The 21,206-nt window shown below is 43.9% G+C and overlaps 1 protein-coding gene across 2 annotated transcripts in view; it reads left to right on the forward strand.

The window, feature by feature from the left end:
• The window catches only part of ppm1e (protein phosphatase, Mg2+/Mn2+ dependent, 1E), a 62,561-nt gene extending 53,117 nt beyond the window's left edge, over nt 1-9,444 (forward strand). For both annotated transcript variants that reach the window (XM_035905313.2, XM_035905315.2), the window contains exon 8: nt 830-9,444. In XM_035905313.2, coding sequence (XP_035761206.2) covers nt 830-1,758 — 929 coding nt within the window. In that variant the 3' untranslated portion in view covers nt 1,759-9,444. The remainder of the gene's footprint in view (nt 1-829) is intronic.
• Nucleotides 9,445-21,206: the final 11,762 nt, after the last annotated feature.

Below are 21,206 nucleotides of genomic sequence, written 5' to 3' on the forward strand. Positions count from 1 at the left end.
GACCCTTAAACGTGTCACATTGAGTTAATCATAAAGTTTCTCTTTTGAAAAGAGAAATATGTGTGATTGTGGGCAGATTGTGGGTGGTACCCTTCTTGAAAACTGCTCATCCAAAAAGAACGACAGAAGTCATTTGCTACAGAAAAGACAAAAAACGAATATAAAATGACATTAAAACACATCCGTAAAAGCATATCCAAGTTTAGCAGCTTACACGTTTACCTGGCAAGGAAAAGACTCCCCGGTTCAGACCGAGGAATACAGACAAATCCCTTTGAGGTTTTGAGTCAGGAAGTAAAACAATCTACCAATCAAATATGCAGAGCTACCTTTTGTGGTGACCCTTTGTGAATAAGGGAGCAGCCAAAAATAGCTTCCTTACAGAAAAATTGATCCAGCTATCTTTTTGAGAACCAGACTTAGTTTTAAAGCTGCAGAGTGAGGGAAAGGAAATGTTGCACCTAACTCTAATGTATGGGTTCACTCTTATTTTTTTCACATCCCTTCAAGAACTAACACGAGAGTTAAAGATTTCCTTTAGGGTTAAACTTATAATTTAACCCTAAAACAGAGTTAGATTTAAGGTAGGGTGTTAAATGTAAGAGTAAGGCAGCGATCACTCTAATAGAGAACAACTTTAACACCCCACCCCAACATTTAAAGCAGCACATGTACATATGCTAATCCCACTATTAGAAAGCTGTTATTATAAATATAATGTTATTATTTTAGATAATTTCCTACTATATTCCTTTTCCTGATTCATGAGATGTTCCTGGATGTTTTTACCTTAGATCCTCACAGATTAAACCGTTATCTGTGTTGACAGGTGACTCGGAGCACAAACCCTACATCTGTGGTGACGCAGACCATGGCATCTTCCCATTAGATGGTTCAGAAGACTACCTGATTCTGGCCTGCGATGGCTTCTGGGACACGGTGAATCCAGATGAGGCGGTGCGCGTGGTCAGTGATCATCTCCAGGAGAACGCTGGGGACACCACCATGGTAGCTCATAAGCTGGTGGCCTCAGCCCGGGATGCGGGCTCTAGCGATAATATCACTGTCATAGTGGTCTTCTTGCGGGACCCTCGCTCGCCACCGCCCACCAGCACCGAGGAGGAGGAGGAGGGTGTGGTGGAGGGAGAGGTGGCGGACGAGGAGGAGGTAGCAGAGGTGGAGGAGGAGGAGCAAGAAGAGGAGGAGCAGGAGGAGGAAGATGAAGCGGTCAGGGTAGAGCGTGACGGCGGAGAGGGAGGAAGCAATGCGGACAATGGGGGGAAGAGCCGTGGAGGCTGGCCCCTGCAGCAGTGCTCAGCGCCCGCTGACCTTGGCTACGAAGACCGAACTGACTCGTTCACGGACAGAACTAGCCTCAGCCTGCTGGGGCCGGCGCTGGAGGGCCGCATCTCGCTGACCCGCGGCTCTTTCGGCCTTAGCCCCGACCTCTTTGCCGCCTCTCACATCTTCCGAGAACGCGCACTGAGGCGCAGGTCCTGTGTCCCTCTTCAGGAGTCCAGCATCTCTAGCTTCACGGACCCACTGTGGCCCCACACAGCCATGCTGTTAGGCCAGGCAGTGACGCGAAGCCGCAAGCTCGGTTATGGTAGTCGCCGGTGGGGGCGGAGGTTGCCAAGCAGATCCAGGGAGCTGCTAGGCCTGTTACCATCTGGCCCCCTGCTGCCCCACATGCAGCGCTACTCCAACCGGAAATCCGGAGTGGCAGTGCCTCAACTGCCCCATGATGCCACCATCTGAAGATGTGACCCAGACCAAACCATCTCCTTCAACCCTCCTTCCTGCCCCGCAGTCCACCCATCCACCTTTGCCTTCAACAACACGTCAACATGTCTTTCTTTGATAGTTGGTAGTTGTAGCTCCTGCAGTTGTTATGTGATTATTGAATCTCTGTCAGAGGAGTGGTGCTCTCTGTCCTAAGCTGAAATGTTTCCAATTGTAAGCTGGCCCATTAACACAAGCCCCACTCCTCAATGCTGTAGGTAAAGCTCATAACTGCATTCTCCATTGGGACCACTGACCAGCCAAAATGAAGCCAGAGCTGGAAGTGCAGGTTAATAAGATGTGTTCAGACTGAAGGATACAGCCCACCGTAGGCACCTTACATAAAGTTTAGGTCTGAGTATTTCATCAACGAGGATATAAGTGAAGATTTAAAGGCAAATAACAGAAAGAACTGGACACCAGAAACATTTAGAAGCAGTTTTGTTGATGAGAAACATATTCAGTCTGAACACATTTAAGATTAATTTATGTGCTTGGTCGCTCTACAGACTATTTTGAAGAGACAATTTTAAAAAGAAAGAAGATGCAACACAGAAAAGATTAAATCTGGTACTTGAAGAAGGAAAAAATGAGGATGAAATAAAGGAAAAAATTGCACGGCTTGGTCAAAAGTATGTGGACAAAAGTATCATGTACTGCAGGGATCTGATCCCTTTTAGCCATCTTTACCGTCATTTCTTGTTACTCTCTTGTTACAATATATAAAATGTATAAGCCACCACCAAACTACTTTTGCTGGTTTGCTCATTCACACAAAGTGGACAGACGAGGGTGGGGGGTGGGGGTGGGGAGTCAAATCTATCTCCGTAGCTCTAACTGAACTTCATGCTTTTAAGTGTAATCATCCACACATTTTTTTTAAATTCTGCATCTCACTGTGCAGTCATACCCAGGTATAAATGCACGGCGAGGTGTCACATATCATCTTTTCTTCTGAGTAAGCTACTGAGAATGTCGAGCGACCCAGCATTAAATTAAGCTCTAATAGCGCAGCCTGCCTCTCTGTCTCCTCAGCAATCCCTCGGTGGCAGATGAATAACATTCGTAAGCGGAGGCCGGAACAATTGTTGCTCCTGGTTTTTCGGACTGGAAGCACACGCTGTTCTGCCCCCTCCAATTCAGTCAATGACCCAGCCATTATCCAGCCACATTTGTCTACAGATAAAAGCACTTAGCACCGGATTATAAAAGATTAGCAGTCACTTACCTGAATAAATTCTTCATGTAGTCCATGTAGTCCAGATGGTGATATGCTCCTGAGATAATGGGGTTTTTATGCTCCTGAGATAATGGGGTTTTTAGAGCGGGTTTAAAAAAACAAAAAAACTATTTCATCATAGTTTTGGTTGTTTTTGTTTTTTACAGAAAACCCAGTAAACAAAAGCATTTTTCCCACAGGTATTCCATACCTTCCATATTACTGAGTTACTGAGCTCCATGTCCTTCATACACCCGGTCACTCATTGTTTCATATCACCATTAAAGACAAGTCTGGCTTGTGCGTTCAGCCCAGTCATATCACGAGGCTCTAACATTTTTATTTTGCCAAAAAGAAAGTGTGATACCACTCTCACATCTGTCTGATAAATATGAAGCTATTACCAGCAGCTGATTGGCTCAGCTTACTGATGCTTACTTATGGATAACACCAATATCTATCACCACTATGTCTATCAAGATAGGATGACCATGCAGTATTTTCCAGCTGTATTATTTATTAATTCAGAGAAACAGGAAATTTTCTAAAAGTTTTTAATAACGTGGGGTCTGATACCCCACGTTATCAGTGGGGTATCAGTTTCTTCATCATTTCTTGTAGCAAAATAACCAGACTATTTTGCAACATTGTAGTAACATTATAGAAAAATGTGGAGGTGATGTCATACATGTGAGGTACATTATAATGTTTTATAATGCTGCTTTGACTGGGCTTTCTCTTTTATGTTAGTATTATGTCATTTTTAAATGTTGAGCAAATGTAAGAGACCAGGAGGAGGTGTTGCCGCTACACTGCCCCAAACAGATTTTGTTGTAGGGTACCTGCTTCCAGTCTTCAAGCTAAGCTAAGCTAATTGACATCTGGTTTGCAGTGGCTTCTTGTTTAACTAAGTGTACAGATGTGGGAGTGGTTTCAACTTCTCATGAAGAAAGCGACCCAGCCAGTGTCCCCAAAACTTAGGAGCCTAAGAGACAGCTATCAAAATGTAAATAAAGAATCACTGCATAACAGTATATCACCGACATTACATAGTGCAGCTACTACTGTGCATTCACATCCTCCTTAGATGGTCCCAGTTGGGAAAATTGTTCTTCCGACTTCCGCTGTTCATGTAGCCTATAGCGTTTAATGTGAAAACAACATGAGTGCTACAAAGAAGACATGTTGTATTTTCTTACTAAGTGCTTTAAAAAGTACACACATATTCAGAGCTATAATGAATTAATATGGATTTACCTGACTTGTTATCCAAAGTTATGGCAAATTAAAGAAAACATTTCCAAAGTTAATTTTCATCACAAATGTGTATGAAAATGTGAATTTGCACCACTAATCAAAGATTTCTCAGTATAAGCCAAACACTTCATGTTGCTACGAGACAACACTTCATTTGTCTCGTAGCAACATTTTTGCAGACATTCAGAGTTGTTGTAACTTCAGGGCATGTTTTGCAGTTGGTAGCGATTTTTTCCAATTCCTTTCAACACCACATGAATAGACAAATAGCTGCCACTGTCAGAGAAATCCACTGTGGCTTACTCCCATGGCTTCACAGAGCCTTTATAATTGGATCTGATCTAGATTCTGCAGTGGAGAGGCCCTCTGTGCTGTCCAACAGGCTCACTTCAGGTATCTTATCAGGCCATAGAAATCTTCAGTTTTTATACCAATTTGCCTGAAAAGATATTTATCCCATTTATGTTTGTTTTTTCATGTCTTACCCCAAATATCCACTCAGTACAGATCCTATAAACAATAATTCATAATCATAAATACCAAGCAACCATGTAGCCATCAAACAATAATCCTCTGACTGACTTTATGTGATAATACTACAAAGACAGTTTTTTTCATATTGGACTCATTAATCCCTTTCTAATGACACTAATAACACTTAAACCCAATCTAATCTCACTTTGCATTAAATATATTACCCTTTGTATTTCACCATACTCTATGGCTATAATCTAATGATACTGAAAATTTACTCTGAAAAATATTTACCTTTATACAGAAGCGTGCACTAATCTGATTGATTCCTGGCCAACAAACTTTAGTTCAAACAACACCTGTGGTTAGTATTTTTACGGGGTCATTCAATTTAGAAACAAAAACCTTGTAAAAGGTTCTCAAATACACCCTCATAACTAGCTAAAAACAAGAAGGTTACCATCCTCTCCAGCTACTGAGAATGCTAACTTTTTCACAAAAGAAAATAATTTTTGTACTGAGGGCAAAGTTAATTAGCTCCAACAAAAACCCTGTAAAGCGTTAAAAGTAAAAGGTATTTTGATACAACCCTCTTTAAAGCTTCGGGGGAAAAAACAACTTGGAAGCAGTATAAATCTTCTCTGACATTCAGCTGTTGATATTGGACTTTTAATGTTAGCCCACATGAGAGAAGGCTCGGATCAGGACTAACCAGTGTTTGGTGATTTTAATGTTTTTAGTGGCCGTGTTTTAAGACCACTCAGCAAAGACTTTAAAGGGGGTTAAAGTAGGTATTTATTTTGAATCATTATCTAAAGTATCTTAAGACATTAAAAATCACCTGTAAAACCTGATTTTAAAAAAACTTTAAAAAGTTTGTTGATTTTTGCCACAAAAATGGGATTTTTGTTCTCCATTAGCCACCATTGTTTCAGTTTTTCCCACATACTCTGGATTAATTTAGTGCCATCTGTCTCGTAGTCTGCTTTAATACTAGTAAACTAGTTATCCAGCTGAGCAGATATATAAAAAAGGTGGCGCACCTATAACTTTTTTACATATTCGCCATGCTTTATTTGTTATTAAAGTCCAACTTCAAATCCAGATTATCAAGGGTAACCAAACGCAAAACAACAACAGCCAGCGAGATTGCAGCTATTTAATGAGGTTACAATACGAGCTAGTGCACAGACAATATAAAAGATGGATGTAGCCACCATGACGTTATGAAGCCTTGGGCGGAACTTTTTCAGTGTTTTGAAACTCGATGCGACAACTGATCAATCAGAACTTGTTAGCCAGTGAGTATACCCTGGATCGTTCTCCTTTCTGACAATTAACAAAGTGGACCTGACGGTTTATTTGATATGACTTGAAATTCTGAGCTATATTTTTCCATAGGCTTCTCTAGGGCCAGAAGTCCTTTTGCAGCCAGAGAAGTCACCTCCTGGTGCCCTTTAAAAAAATGTATGTTGAAGGCACTTCTATGCTGGCTTCAGTTTTCAGGCCTGGAAGCTACACCCATTTTTTCATTGTCTATGCTAGCATACAGAAGCCCATTTTGAAGATGTAAGCCACCTGTACCCCCTCCTCCAACCCTCCAGCCTGTGAGTCCATGCACTGGTCCAAGAGGCCTGCTCACCATGGGATTACTTACCTTTGTTTCTTGTGTTTTGAGGTTTGGAAAGGCTAAAAATCTGGCTGCTACGCTTTTATGTGGACATATTAATTCTTCCTGTAACACTGTACCTCCACTCTTTCCAAATGTTAGTGATAACCTGGATCTGTAAACAGTTCATCCACTTTCACTGGCTGACAAAACACCCAGCATCACTAACCCTGTTGCTGTTGTCTCCTGTAACCATCCTGTGGACTGAATAGTGACGAGCATGAGCAGAATGTACCTCATGTCCCAGAATGTCCAGACTTGGTGAAGAGGGTCAACATGAGGTGTTTTTCTTTGTTTTGTTTTTTTGTGAGGGTAAGAATAGTTTTTTGAGGAATGTACCGTCCAGACACTCAACAAACTACAGCCACTGGATCGCTTTTTGTGGGACTGTATCTGCAGTGTTTGTCTCCAGAAGCGTGAAGACGATAGGCAACCAAGGAAATCAAGTCATTATAAAAAAATCACTTAGGAATGGATGTGTGTATATTATGAGTAATGTGAGTTAATTGGGTGCTGGAGGAGTGTACATATAATAATTCCGTCTTGTAAATCAGTGGTTTTAGTCCATCAACTGGTGAGATATCTACTTGAAAAAGTCAGACGGTCTGAATCTCACTGAGGTGGCGGTGAGGAGATGAGTGTTGTCCGATTGTGGCCTCGCTGCTGTTTCATCCTCATCCCGCTCTCTATTTCCCAGATGAGAATAGTAATCTGGGGAAAACATACATTAAATTATTGGCTTAATCTTCTGCAATAGCTTTGATCTTTTTTTATTAGTATCAGCCTTAAAAAATGCCAGTCATATCAGTAGGTTTGCGTTACAAACACAACCATTTTAGCTCAAAGATTAGAGCTTTCACAAAGCCTCGAACTCCGGGGAAGCAGAGCCGCCATCGGGTGACAGGGTCCTGTTATAGTGATAGACATATGACAATGTTGGAAATACATTACAGGGTTACCTTGGCAACTGGAGCTTGGACTATCCACCAGCTGTTAGCTAAAAAGGCATGGGTGTGCGTCCACAAGCGACTCGCCTATAATTCCCGGCCAAAATCCTGCAAATGCATTGACAGGTTCCCAGATTATTGCCGAACATCTCTGATCCAAATTATGTCACTAACACCAAAAGGCAGTGTCCATTTCTATGATATTTTGTTTACTGCAGGGGAGCACAGTGGAGCAGTGGTGCAGCACAATGAGACAGTCCTGGGTTCAAGCCCATGAGCTTGGGGTTTTCTCTGTGCCCCAGCTTCCCGTCACAAACACATGTATGTTAGGTTAATAAACTACCTGTCAGGGTGTACCCTGCTTCTCACCATGATGGCTGGGATTGGCTCCAGTCCCACTGTGTGACACTGAATTGGATAAGTGGAAGATGGACAGATGGATGGTAGTGATAGAGGGGAAATCATGGGTCCACCAAAGTTGTTAGGGTTCATCCTCTGGAAAGCATGAATTTCTGAACAAACTGGGGAAAAATAGCAGTAATACTATCAGTGATCAGTTGTTAGTCAAAATACAAATGCATGGAAGTGATGCAATGGTCTGTAACCATAACTGTACAAGACCATACAAAAAGGAACAATCGCACCATTATTCACAACTTAATGATTTTTGCATTAAAGCAATGGTCCAGATATTCTGAATTAATAACTCCTAGGAGAGACTCGAAAATGTCATTTTATTTACATTCATTTCTCTAATGCTTAGTTTAATACAGTTTTACTTTGGTTTAGGGTTGAAATATTGGACTATGGTGGCATATCTGTCTCTTGAGTGAGCCGCTCACAGCCTGAATACATTTCAGATGCATTATTTTAGATCCTGAAGCCATATCTGTTCAAGCGGAGAAACACTAAATATCCAGCAAACACACAGTCTGCACCGTCTATTCCAACATAAAACTGTATTACATTAAGTTTGATGGTTTTTTCATTAGAACGACATCTCCTTTGATGTTAAAGAGGTTTTGATATTTGGTGGCAGTTCTGCTCTGCTATAGGAAACTGCTGTGTGCACACTGACACTCTGAAGCTCGTTTTACTCGTGCCCACTCCAGCTTTGCAGTGCAGTTGTAGTTTTCGGTGTCCTGTTGTTCAGTTTTTCAAACCGTGACAGCTCTCAGTGACCAGGAATTGCCGTTGGCTGCATTCATGTGAATACAGTGTTACCCATCATACTGTAAAACCACAGAAGTTGTCACTGTATAAGCAAAGAAAGCATTTGCCATCATTCTCTGTGGTAAATCCTCCACCTTAGATCGAGAAACCCTACACTCCCCGACCCGCTCACACTCTGCTTGCTCTTAATAAGTTCCTCCGAGTCGGACGTGTCCCCGCTCTCATGATGAAAGCAAGCAGAGGCTCGGCTCTGCTCTCCCATGATCACCGTCCAACTATAGGGCCCTCTGTGAATCTGCACTGTGTCTATGTACACAAAAGCTTTTTCTTTTACTCTGTAAGCAATAATGACATTGCATTAAAGGCTCTCTGCGGGTTTGTCTTCTGCTGAAGGATGCAACAAAATACAGTTGTGTTAAGCCATACTTGAAAGGGCATAATGGGCGAGTCCATGAAGTCCGTTTCCCATTCATTTTATCTGCAGATGAGTCCTAATATGTCTCAGATCAGCTTTAGCATTAGATAGAAGAATGAATGTGAAGCTTTCTTCTATAAAAACAAAAAAAAGGAGCTGGGATGAAAGAGGCAGGATGTTTAAACTTGTATAAGCCATCTGTGTGCGTTAGAAAAGGAGTCCAGACTTCTGAGACCTATGCACTGCTCAAATGTAGACCAGTGGATATGTGGTGAGTTGGGAGTAGGGCTGAGAGTGAGAGCCTCTCCCCTTCTTGTCCTCCAGGCTTGAAGACAAACCCCATGATTGGCTCTTCTTCAACATGCAGGTTAGGTAAAGAAAAAATGATAATAATAATAATAAAAAAATGTAAAACACACACTGAGTACCTGTATTATCTGTGTTCCTGTAGTATATAAATATGTGTACTGTAACTGGTGACTAATTATGTATATAAAGATTAGACCAAGTCTCTGGCTGATGCTTTTTCTTTAACTGTGACTGTCTGACATCGCATAAAAGACTGTCGGCTGATGCGTTCTCATTTAATTTATTGAATCTAATAGCTGTGAAGCATTTGCATCAATAGGACCGTCTGCAGGCATGTTTTTGGGAATAATTGTGAACTTTTGTCAAGTAAAATTATCAACTACCAACAAAATATTGCTATTTAAGTAATTATTATATAATTCTTTCTTTGCCTTCATTTTTTCACATTTTGTCTGTTTTGGCCCACCAGAAAAAACACCAGGTTTAAAAATAGATAAAATATCTATAGAAGATACTTTCGTTGGTAATTAGACACATAACAGGTTTATAGATTCACTAACTGATCAAATGTTATTATTATATGATGCTTAAAACATTATACCCAGCCCAAATGGGCTTACAAGACACCTATAATAATTAACCAGAACTAGAGTATCACAATAACCTATAAGTTGCCCTATAAACAATCTTGAATCAAAACATTTCTGGGTTTAAAGATTTTAACAGACATTAAATAAACGAGAACGGCACAAAAAAGTTTAATTCATGTGCAGCTTCTTATTCACATAATTCACGCAGCTTGTCGTCCACCCTGATGGTCCCGTCTTCTAAAATATATTTAGCTGCTGCAAACAGGAGTCAAAGACCTTCGACTTCATGTCAGGTTTATGAAATTTGAATATATTCAATTCAATTCAATTTTTATTTATACAGCGCCAAATCACAACAAAAGTCGCCTCAAGGCGCTTCATAGGTACAGAGAAAAACCCAACAATCATATGACCCCCTATGAGCAAGCACTTTGGCGACAGTGGGAAGGAAAAACTCCCTTTTAACAGGAAGAAACCTCCGGCAGAACCAGACTCAGGGAGGGGCGGCCATCTGCTGCGACCGGTTGGGGTGAGAGAAGGAAAACAGGATAAAGACATGCTGTGGAAGAGAGATTAATAACAGATATGATTTAATGCAGAGACATCTATTAACACATAGTGAGTGAGAAAGGTAACTGGAAAGGAGAAACTCAATGCATCATGGGAATCCCCCGGCAGCCTACATCTATTGCAGCATAACTAAGGGAGGATTCAGGGTCACCTGGTCCAGCCCTAACTATATGCTTTAGCAAAAAGGAAAGTTTTAAGCCTAATCTTAAAAGTAGAGATAGTGTCTGTCTCCCAAATCCAAACTGGAAGCTGGTTCCACAGAAGAGGGGCCTGAAAACTCCCTCCCATTCTACTTTTAAATACTCTAGGAACAACAAGCAGGCCTGCAGTGCGAGAGCGAAGTGCCCTAATAGGGTGATATGGTACTACAAGGTCATTAAAATAAGATGGGGCCTGATTATTTAAGACCTTGTGTGTGAGGAGCAGGATTTTAAATTCAACTCTGGATTTAACAGGAAGCCAATGAAGGGAAGCCAAAACAGGAGAAATATGCTCTCTCTTTCTAGTCCCTGTCAGTACTCTTGCTGCAGCATTTTGGATTAGCTGAAGGCTTTTCAGCGAGTTTTTTGGACATCCTGATAATAATGAATTGCAGTAGTCCAGCCTGGAAGTAATAAATGCATGAACTAGTTTTTCAGCGTCACTCTGAGACAGGATATTTCTAATTTTAGAGATGTTGCGCAAATGGAAGAACACAGTCTTACATATTTGTTTAATATGTGCATTGAAGGACATATCCTGATCAAAAATGACTCCAAGGTTCCTCACAGTGTTACTGGAGGCCAAGGTAATGCCATCCAGAGTAAGAATCTGGTTAGATACCATATTTCTAAGGTTTTCAGGGCCGAGTAAAATAACCTCAGTTTTATCTGAATTAAGAAGCAGAAAGTTAGCGGCCATCCAGGTCTTTATGTCTTTAAGACATTCCTGCAGTTTAACTAAATGGTGTGTGTAATCTGGCTTCATGGACAGATAGAGCTGGGTGTCATCTGCATAGCAGTGAAAATGTATGCTATGTCTTCTAATGATACTGCCTAGGGGAAGCATGTATAATGTAAACAGAACTGGTCCTAGCACCGAACCCTGTGGAACACCATAATTGACCTCAGTGTGTGAAGAGGACTCTCCATTTACATGTACAAATTGGAGTCTATTAGATAGATATGATACAAACCACTGCAGCGCAGTACCTGTAATACCTACAGCATGTTCTAATCGCTTTAATAGGATATTATGGTCGACAGTTCCGAACGCTGCACTGAAGTCTAGCAGGACAATCACAGAGATGAGTCCACTGTCAGAGGCCATAAGAAGATCATTTGTAACCTTCAATAAAATATACTCACTGTACACTTTTTAAGTACAACTAATTTAACTGGTTGTTAATGAAAATGTATAATCAGAAAATCAGAGGTCACAGGGGAATGGCCCACTGCCTCGAGCTGCGGAAGAGCATCTCTGAGCACACCACACAATTGAACCTTGATGCAGAAGCATTGGGCAGCAGAAGATCACACTGGGTTCCACTTATGGGAACAAGAAATTGTTGCATTGTTGCTAACCACATCCAACCATTAATGGCAGCAGTGTGTCCATCTGTATCTTCTGATGGCTGCTTCCAGCAGGAAAACACACCATGCCACAAAGTTCAAATAATCTCAAGCTGGTTTCTGGAACATGACTGTACTCAAATCACCTCCACACAGTCACCAGCTGACAACTATAAACCCTGTTAGTTAGTTTTGTATCTTTTATTAGTTTAATTCTAATTTCATTTTTTATTTCAGTTTCCTGATTGAGTTTGACATAATTATTTCTGTATTACTTTTACTTGTTTCTTTATTATAATATATTTGGTGATGCCTGACTCACATTCCTGTAAACATCCAATTTGCAATAAACATCCATCCATCCATCTATCTTCATCCGCTTTATCCGGGGCCGGGTCGCGGGGGCAGCAGCCTAAGCAAAGAGGCCCAGACCTCCCTCTCCCCAGCCACCTCCTCCAGCTCATCCGGGGGAACACCAAGGCGTTCCCAGGCCAGCCGAGAGATATAATCTCTCCAGCGTGTCCTGGGTCTGCCCCGGGGTCTCCTCCCGGTGGGACATGCCTGGAACACCTCACCCAGGAGGCGCCCAGGGGGCATCCTTGTCAGATGCCCAAACCACCTCAGCTGGCTCCTTTCGATGTGGAGCAGCAGCGGCTCTACTCTGAGCCCCTCCCGGATAGCCGAACTTCTCACCCTATCTCTAAGGGAGATGCCAGCCACCCTTCGGAGGAAGCTCATTTCCGCCGCTTGTATCCGCGATCTCGTCCTTTCGGTCACTACCCACAGCTCGTGGCCATAGGTGAGGTTAGGGACGTAGATCGACCGGTAAATTGAGAGCTTCGCTTTTACACTCAGCTCCCTCTTCACCACGACGGACCGGTGCAGCGTCTGCATTACTGCAGCCGCAGCCCCAATCCGTCTGTCGATCTCCGGCTCCCTTCTCCCATCACTCGCGAACAAGACCCCGAGATACTTGAACTCCTCCACTTGGGGCAGGACCTCATCCCCGACCCGGAGTGGGCACTCCACCCTTTTCCGGCTGAGAACCATGGCCTCAGATTTGGAGGTGCTGATCCTCATTCCCGCTGCTTCACACTCGGCTGCGAACCGCTCCAGTGCGAGCTGGAGGCCCTCACCCGATGAAGCCAACAGAACCACATCATCCGCAAAGATCAGAGATGAGATCCTGAGGCCACCAAAGCGAAAGCCCTCCGCCACTTGGCTGCGCCTAGAAATCCTGTCCATAAAAATTATGAACAGAACCGGTGACAAAGGGCAGCCCTGGCGGAGCCCATCACCCACCGGGAACGAGTCCGACTTATTGCCGGCAATGCGAACCAAGCTCTTGCAACGGTTGTATAGGGATCGAATGGCCCGTAGCAATGGGCCAGACACCCCATACTCCCGCAACACCTCCCACAGGACACCCCGAGGGACACGGTCGAATGCCTTCTCCAAGTCCACAAAACACATGTAGACTGGTTGGGCAAACTCCCATGCACCCTCAAGTATCCTCGAGAGGATGAAGAGCTGGTCCGGTGTTCCGCGACCAGGACGAAAACCGCATTGTTCCTCCTGCATCAGAGGTTCGACTAGCGGACGAACTCTCCTTTCCAGCACCCTGGCATAGACTTTCCCGGGGAGGCTGAGGAGTGTGATCCCCCTGTAGTTGGAACACACCCTCCGGTCCCCCTTCTTAAAGATGGGGACCACCACCCCGGTCTGCCAATCCACGGGTACTGCCCCTGATCTCCACGCAACATTGCAGAGGCGTGTCAGCCAGGACAGCCCTACAACGTCCAGAGCCTTCAGGAACTCGGGGCGGACCTCATCAACACCAGGGGCTCTGCCACCAAGGAGTTGTTTAACTGCCTCAGTGACCTCGCCCCCAGAAATTGGCGGGTCATTCCCCTCATCCCCAGACTCTGCTTCCTCCTCGGAAGACGCGTCAGTGGGATTAAGGAGGTCCTCGAAGTATTCCTTCCACCGCCTGACAATTTTCTCAGTCGACGTCAGCAGCGCTCCACCAGCACTATACACAGTGCAGGTAGAGCACCGCTTTCCCCTCCTGAGACGCCTGACGGTTTGCCAGAACCTCTTCGAGGCAGTCCGAAAGTCTTTTTCCATGGCCTCTCCGAACTCCTCCCACACCCGAGTTTTTGCTTCAGCCACTGCCCGAGCCGCATTCCGCTTGGCCTGTCGATACCTGTCGGCTGCCTCCGGAGTCCCACAGGCTAACCAAGCCCGATAGGACTCCTTCTTCAGCCTGGTGGCTCCCTTCACCTCTGGTGTCCACCATTTGGTTCGGGGATTACCACCACGGCAGGCACCAACCACCTTGCGGCCGCAGCTCAATGCAGCAGCTTCGGCAATGGAGGCGCTGAACATGGTCCATTCGGACTCGATGTCCCCCGCCTCCCTCGGAATGCTGTTGAAGCTCTGCCGGAGGTGTGAGTTGAAGATCTCGCGGACTGGGGCCTCTGCTAGTCGTTCCCAGCACACCCTCACTACGCGTTTAGGTGCACCAGGTCTGTCCAGCGTCCTCCCCCGCCACCTGATCCAACTCACCACCAGGTGGTGATCAGTTGACAGCTCAGCTCCTCTCTTTACCCGAGTGTCCAGAACATATGGTCGCAGGTCTGGTGATACGATTACAAAATCGATCATCGACCTACGGCCTAGAGCGTCCTGGTGCCACGTGCACTTATGGACACTCTTATGTTCGAACAAGGTGTTCGTTATGGCCAAACTGTGATTAGCACAGAAGTCCAATAACAAAGCACCGCTCGGGTTCAGATCAGGGAGGCCGTTCCTCCCAATCACGCCCCTCCAGGTCTCGCTGTCGTTACCCACGTGAGCATTGAAGTCTCCCAGCAGGACAACAGAGTCTCCAGGTGGAGCACCTTCCAGCACCCCCCCCAGGGACTCTAAGAAGGCTGGGTACTCCGAACTGCCACTCGGCGCATAAGCGCAGATGACAGTCAGGACCCGTTCCCCGACCCTAAGGCGCAGGGAACAAACCCTCTCGTCCACCGGGAAAAACCCCAACGTACCGGCAGCAAGCCGAGGGGATATTAGAATACCCACCCCAGCCCGCCGCCTCTCACCAGGGGCAACTCCAGACTGAGACAGAGTCCAGCCCCTCTCCAGGAGACTGGTTCCAGAGCCCAAGCCGTGCGTAGAGGTGAGCCCGACTATATCTAGCCGGTACCTCTCAACCTCACGCACTAACTCAGGCTCCTTCCCCACCAGAGAGGTGACCTCCGTGAATCGCAACCTTATCGTGGTGGAGGGGTTTGTGTGTCCCAGGGATCCCAGGGGCTATGTTGTCTGGGGGCTTTTGCCCCCTGGTAGGGTCTCCCATGGAAAATTGGTCCTGGGTGAGGGACCAGACAAAGAGCGATTCAGAAGACCCCAATGAAAAAAACACAGAGGGAACAGTTTACCCTGCCCGGGATAGGGTTACCGGGGCCCCGCCCTGGAGCCAGGCCCGGGGAGGGTGCCCGAGGGCGAGCGTCTGGTGGCCGGGCCTTAGTCCATGGGGCCCGGCCGGGCACAGCCCGATGAGGCGACATGGGCCCATCCTCCCGCAGGCCCACCACCCGCAGGAGGTGCCATAGGGGTCGGGTGCATTGTGTGCCGGGTGGCGGCCAGGAGCGGAGGCCCTGGCGGACTGACCCCCGGCTGCCAAGACTGGCAATAGGGACATGGAATGTCACCTCTCTGGTGGGGAAACATATTAATCAAAATGACCACAAAATAAAAACATTAAAGACTAAAAAACATTCCATCTCTCGTGGATTTACTATACTTTAGTTTTGTGCATAATATACACTGCTTGGTCATAAAGTAACACGAGTCAGTAAAATGTCAGGGAAATCAAAGTGCCAACAGGTGCACGAATGGTAGCATTGAGGTGTAGGTCCCACTGCAGGACGCTGGGTCCTCATGTCATCCTCATGGAGTCCATCTCTGGCAGTGTGGTCAGAAACATGTACATGAACAGACATCTGGAGGTCATTTTCAGGAACTCTGGCAGTGCTCTTCCTGTTCCTCCTGCTGCTAGGTTGTTGCCCTTTAGTGGCTCCTGTCTAACCCATCTACTGGCATCGCCTCCACACTCCTGAGAGTGATATGAGAGAAAAAGCAAACCTGGATGGATCTGCCATTGCAACCCGAATGGGCTGCAGGTATCATGCCATTGGTATCAGCAGTGACAAGGAGACCAGGGCAGGATAAGAAGAAAGAATTGGTCTGTGGCACCGCCTTGGGTTTGCTCAGCTGAGACAGTTTCACAGCGGTTTCTGATTCCTGATTGGACAGATAAATATCCCTGACGTTTAACTGGCTCTGTGTTACACTGTGATGACCAAGTAGTCCCTTAATTATTTGAGCAGTGTACCTTCAGTCAGTTTGTTTATTTCAAAAGTCTAGTTAGTTTTTATTGTATTGTATCGTAGTTGATAGCCAGACCATAACCACACTTCTGTTTCACTACATTTCAAAAGGGAAAAACTGACACTTTTCACTCCCCTACATTACAAGTGACTTAAGCAGTGGTGAGGAGTACTAAGGTCCTCTACTGAAGCAACACCACCACGTATAAACCAGGCCAACAAAACACCACAAAGCTATTGAAAGTTCTTCATTTGAAGCCCTGAAAAGGTGACTCATCAGCTACATTTAATTAAATATCAACAGTAAAATAATTAATTTACTTTGTAATTATTAATACTAATATCTAAGTGATAATAACCAAACAAATGAGAAGGCTCGGTGCTAATAAAATACTGAATTTTGACTTTGTTTCTTTCTTTTCTGTTTAAAACAGGGAGTTCTAGCTTCAGGGGAATTTCTTAATGTAAAACAAGTCAGGACTGTAAAAGTTGGCAAAGAGTCATAACTAGCCAGTATTGATTTCATCTTCACAAAAACTGCTGCCTTTTCAACCTCTGTTGTCTTAACTCTAACCCTTAATACCTGACCCTTTTTAGTTTGGGGAAATTCTACTAAGTTCTGGAAATCAGGACAAAATGACCGACTTTTCTGGATTTATTTTTAAGGATTTTATTTTGTTTTGTTGTTGTTTTTTTTAACAGTGTAAATAACCTGAAGGTGAAGCGGAGCTTCTCTAGATTTTCAGTGAGTTTTAGGCTAGGTCTAATCCTTATCTTTAAAGCTGAGTGCTCCGGTTAGGGTTAGATCTCATAGGATCAGTCAGTGTTGAAATATTAAAAATAACTAAAGCTGTGTGAGAAATGTGAGAATTGAGCATTTGCCTTTCTTATGCAGTGAGGAAGAAGCAGAAAGTTTCTTATATTGCATTAACTTGTAGTTGCCCTCCACGACTGCTTTCGCTACTTGTCACAGGTCTGAGGCAAAAAGGTTTGGATTGGTGTAATTAACCTTTTCAGGCTGAAACATGTCACATTCACAAAAAGCAAAGATTGATTTATTTTTCCTTTCCACTCCGATTAATCGTCTCACACCTTTTGGCCTCCTGAGCTACAGATGATGAGGATTTTCTAGCTCCGGTTACTGACTGAGCAGTAAAGCCGGACCCGAGGGCTCAATCATCCCTTTTGACTCCCGTGGGTGACCCCACAGATGGTCCCTCTTTTGTTTTCTTATGGCCTAAAATTAAAAAGCAGCCATCTGTGTATGGGCAAAGAAGGTGAAGTCACTAATGTGGTCTGGTCAAACATGGCCCGAGGGATATAAAATCCATCCACAGAAGGTCTGACATTTTTTTTGTTCATTTGCAGCAGAGAATAAGCGGAAACCTGCACAAAGAGTTTTCACGTATGGCGAAGTGAAGCCACGGTGTGCGGAGATGTGATGCCGTAACAGGGCTTTCATGTGGAACGGTGCTGTCTGCTGTTACATAAACAGCTTTACAAAAGTGAGCAGTCCTCCACATTCTTTCTATAAAAAGACTCATCACTTCACCCCTATCATACCTATCATAATCTGGCTTTATTCTCTCCATTCCAGCAGTTCAGGCTCCGAGGAAAATGAGAATCAGAGGTAAAAGGGTAAAAATGTTTCTGTCCCTTATTCCAATATGGAAACGGGAAAAGAACCGTGTTCGAGTATGGGAACCAGTGCAGCGAATAATGTGTAAATAATGTGTTTTACACGTGACATTTAAAGATGCTCTGCAGTATTAACCCGTACCAGAGTGTAATAAATATGATTACCGATTCATTTCAATATACTGAGCATCTAATATCAGGGGCTCAGGCCTTTCAATTCAGTGAAAGCTGCTATTTGATACTCCAAATGGACACCGCTTCCCTCCTGAGATCCAGACTTCTACATTTTGTGTCTCTCTGATGCACATTTTTGTCTTTGTTTAGCTGATTTGCATCAGTTTGAGGTCTCTTTGAATCTTTCTTGTATTTTCAGTCATTCTCAGTCCTGCTTTGAATCCGTCTGACCTTCTTTCCACTGCTCACTTCAGGGTTGACTACAACGAATAAGGAGCATACCCCTTCTCTCAAACCCAAAATGTGCATGCTGTTCTAAACAATATCCATAAACCCTCTCGTTTTTTTTTTTTTTGTTTGTTTGTTTGGGGGGGGGGGGGGGGGGGGGGGAGGGGTTGGCTTTTACTTGTTTTTGCTTATTATTCAATGGTAGTGATTAGCATATTTGGCTTATGCAGCAAAAATTTCTGGTTCAAGACTGGTTCAGGAGCGTATCCTCCATGCTGTATTAGTGTTAGAAGCAGCGGGCAGTGATCCTGGTACCCCAGGACCAATTACAGTGACAGGAGAATTAAACATAATTAAGTAAAAGGATGAAATACAAGCTGCACATACAAGGGCTCTGAATTCAAACCCAGGACCTCTGTAGTCTTGAGCTGACAGTATATTACGCCTGTTTCAAGCCTAATTTTTGCACATCTCATTTTTGGTAATTTGCACTAATTCTTCCTCTTATCATTTTGTGAGTCGCTTCAGTGCCACTGGATTGTTTTGTTGTTCCAAGTCTTTTAGTCCTGTTAGAATGTAAACCCATGATGAAAAGGTCACATGTATCAGAATTTTTAAATCACAAAAGGCTTTAGTCTGTAGGCACTGGGCGGAGCTACGGTGGCGATGTCCTTTCAGCATGTCTCAACCCTGGAGGTTTATCAACCATGCCAAACTGACAAAGACGTGAGTTCTGATAACTTCCAACGCTATGGCGGATAAATGGCATTCTCCAAGCCGCCACAGACACGCCCGTTAACGAAGCTGCAAACGCTTCACCAAGCTTAGCATCACCAAGGTCTTTGGATGAGATTGAGAAACAAAATTGATCAAATTGAATCCCTAGTAGTTGGTTGAAACATAACATCCTAAAATAGCATAAAAAACAGGGCCAAAATTACTTCCTGTTGGGTTTCGGCTACAGCTCCAAGAGCTTTACGAGCATAAGTGAGCTGTGGGGTACACAAATAAGCAACCGTGCTCTTTCTCAGTATCATAAAACATTTTATTTATTACACACAAAAGAAAAAGAAAATATACACATAAAATTATAGACTGCACCTTCTGGAAATGTAAAACAAAAGCAGCTTTTGACAAAACAACATGTGAAGAATATGAGCTTTTCCATGTTTCGGTCATGTATGTGAAAGCGCGCAACAGTGGAACAGACGAAAAGGCGTAATTTACAAGATGAGCTGCAATGGACTTTTTCAATTATTAGTGTAAAGACTTGGTGCGCACAAGAAGTCCATCTTCTCTCAGTCCAGCTGTTAAAGCCATGTGCATTCAGGCACAGCCTCAAAAGAACATACTCCAACATATTTACAACACAAACTCCCGATTATGGGAAGAATAAGTGGCTTTTAAAATGAGTTACAGCTGAGGGGTGAAAGAGAAAGGTCTGACAGAGTGCTCGACATGTTTTCTCCCAGTGAAGTGCAGCAACAGCGTTTCACTCGTGTTCGCTCTGTTTGTTCAGAGAAGTGAGGTGAGAAATAATTAATCCATCAAGAAAAGCCAGCAGGGCAGCAGAGCACACGTTACATAATTACAGCGATTCTTATTAAGCTCTGCTGTCAACTCCTCTGAAAACTAAATGTGCCTCGACTTTAAAGGGTCAGTTCACCCAAAATTAGAAACACACTTTCATTCTGTGCAGATTATTTTTGTTTAGTTTGGTTTCCCACCCAAAAAAAGCCCCCAAAACAAAAACCTTCCATCCTGGGAAGTTTTCATTAGAAGGTCCCCACATATTTCTAATTAAATTATCAATGGTAAGAGGGTCTAGAAGGAAAGTCATTTTTCAGAGCTCCCCAAACTAATTAGCACCCACCTAGAGGTGCAGCAATTATTCAGTAAATCTAGATAAAGAGGAAATTAAAGGGAAAACTTTCTGATAAGCCGATCGTTTTTTTCTGCGACGGTCATTTTTCACTCTTTGGAACCATTAAATAAGCCAAATGAAATCCTGAGAAAATGATCCGTAGGATTAATCGAGAGAGTACTAAGTAAATGCCCTGCGTGCCCCTCCATCGTGTCCATGTAAGAACAACAATCTCACTAATAGATAACGCTACGTAAGCTTTTTAATTTGGGTGTACTAGCCCTTTAAATATTGCACTTTTGTGCCTGAGTACAGCCCACATACAGAAACTCTCCAGAGCAGATGTGCTGACACACCACATCAGGAACACAGAGGTGTTACTAATAATTTAAACAGAGCTACTGCCTTTAATGCTCGCTCACTCACTGTAGACATAAAACATGGAATTAAAAAAAAAAAAAAGGCAGTTGTTTTAGTAGTGTTTGAATCTGTGGGAGTGGAGAGGAGCAGGTGTGGATAGAGTCCAGTAAAGCTAACAAAGATTTTTACAGAATCAAGAGAAGACCCAAACTCAGACTGCTCCTTTAAATTAATAATAACTGATGAGCTGTCAGGTGTGCTGTATGTGTGACAGTCTTTGCGGGCAGAGGCCCATTGCCCTGCAGTCAACTGGTGTTTATGCAGATGTTGAAGTGAAAACACCTGCCTGAGAGTCTGAGGGTCACCGCGGAGGCTGTGGCGTGCTATGAAGTTTCAGCCCACAGACTGCAGCGGCAGCTTCATAAACCACGTTACTCAGTTGATCGTTTAGCCTTTTCAAATGTCAAATAAAGTCTGACGCGGCTGTTATTAAGAGCGAAGACATTTACATGACTTACAAGGAAAGCTAATGGTTCACCTGGAGAAAAAGAAAAAAGAAAACTGTGTGTCTGAAACGAAGTGTTTGAGCG

Source organism: Neolamprologus brichardi, chromosome 10 (assembly GCF_056152115.1).
Source record: "Neolamprologus brichardi isolate AB-2024 chromosome 10, ASM5615211v1, whole genome shotgun sequence".
Classification (NCBI taxonomy): domain Eukaryota; kingdom Metazoa; phylum Chordata; class Actinopteri; order Cichliformes; family Cichlidae; genus Neolamprologus; species Neolamprologus brichardi.